Source organism: Passer montanus, unplaced genomic scaffold (genome assembly GCF_014805655.1).
Source record: "Passer montanus isolate IOZ18808 unplaced genomic scaffold, ASM1480565v1 scaffold162, whole genome shotgun sequence".
Taxonomy (NCBI): domain Eukaryota; kingdom Metazoa; phylum Chordata; class Aves; order Passeriformes; family Passeridae; genus Passer; species Passer montanus.
The window spans coordinates 852,241-853,632 of NW_024363383.1; the positions used below are offsets into that span (position 1 = coordinate 852,241).

A 1,392-nucleotide genomic window follows, 5' to 3' on the forward strand; every position below is an offset into this window, starting at 1 on the left:
CGAGGAGGGCACGGGGGGCACCGGGGGACAGCGGGAACAACGAGGGCGTCGGGGATACCGCGAGTGTCCCTGAGGGCATTGGGGATCCGGGGGTGTCCCTGTGGGTATCAGGGGTCTGGGGTGCCCCTGTGGGCATTGGGGGTACCCCGAGTGTCCCTGTGGGACTGGGGGATGGCGAGTGTCCCTGTGGGCATCCCCAAGTGTCCCTGTGGGATTGGAGATCCGGGGGTGCCCCTGTGGGCATTGGGGGTACCCTAAGTGTTCTGTGGCCATTGGGGGCCCCACGAGTGTCCCAGGAATCCACCAAGTGTCCCTGTGGGTATCGGGGATACCCCGAGTGTCCCTGAGGGCATTGGGGGACCCTGAGTGTCCCTGTGGGACTGGGGGATGGCGAGTGTCCCTGTGGGCATCCCCAAGTGTCCCTGTGGTCATTGGGAATGCGGGGGTGTCCCTGTGGGTATCGGGAGTCTGGGGTGCCCCTGTGGGCATTGGGGGTACCCCAAGTGTTCTGTGGGCATTGGGGGTCCCACGAGTGTCCCAGGGAACCCCCGAGTGTCCCTGTGGGTATCGGGGATACCCCGAGTGTCCCTGAGGGCATTGGGGGACCCCGAACGTCCCTGTGGGCATTGGGGATCCAGGGGTCCCGGGGGGGAACTGGGCATCCAGGGCAACCAGGGGAGCTCGGGGGGTCCGGGGCTGCCGGGGGTCCCAGGGCTCTGGGGGTGCCGGGGGTCCCAGGGGTCTGGGGGTCCCAGGGGGCTCTGGGGGTGCTGGAGGTCTCGGGGGGTGCCGGGGATCCCAGGAACTGGGGGGTCCAGGGCATTCGGGGGTCCCAGGGCTCTGGGGGTCCCGGAGTGAGCCCCCCCCCCGCACGCACCGATGTCGGCGGTGTCGGGGTGGAACTGGGTGTTGGTGTAGGTGACGAACTGCAGCTGCCGGTTCAGATGGTCCAGGTGGGCGGCGGCCAAGGACAGGTGCGGCTGCCCCTCCCCCCGCAGCGCCACGCCCTCCACCTCGGCCGCCACCGCCAGCGTCCCCAGCGAGGCCGTCAGGTTCACCTGGGGGCGGCACGTCACGGGGGGGGCACGCCAGGGACCCCCCAAAGCGGGGAGGGGGCGCACGGGGTGGGGAGGGGGCTCCGCGGCCCCGCCCACCCCATAGCCCCGCCCACAGAGCGCACAGGCCCCGCCCATTTCCATCCTCACCTGGTACCTGCTCCGGGCCGGCGCCTGCAGGCTGAGCCCTGGGGGCCGCGACACGGGGGTGAGCCCTGGAGACCCCCCAGGGACCCCCTGCCCCTCCCCAGAGCCACCCGGGGGTCCCCCCTGCCCAGGGACGCCCCCTGCCCCCTTCCCCAGAGCCACCAGGGGGGTCCCCCTGCCCAGGGACGCC

General features: G+C 71.7%; 1 protein-coding gene across 1 annotated transcript in view; it reads right to left on the minus strand.

Annotated features, from left to right (window-relative positions):
- B4GALNT1 (beta-1,4-N-acetyl-galactosaminyltransferase 1) overlaps window positions 1–1,392 on the minus strand; it is a 12,397-nt gene that overhangs the window by 5,318 nt on the left and 5,687 nt on the right. Inside the window, exons 5-6 of the mRNA XM_039703320.1 lie at window positions 1,206–1,243; window positions 878–1,058 (exon numbers count right to left, since the gene is read on the minus strand). Of these exons, the coding sequence (XP_039559254.1) occupies window positions 878–1,058; window positions 1,206–1,243 (219 nt within the window). The remainder of the gene's footprint in view (window positions 1–877; window positions 1,059–1,205; window positions 1,244–1,392) is intronic.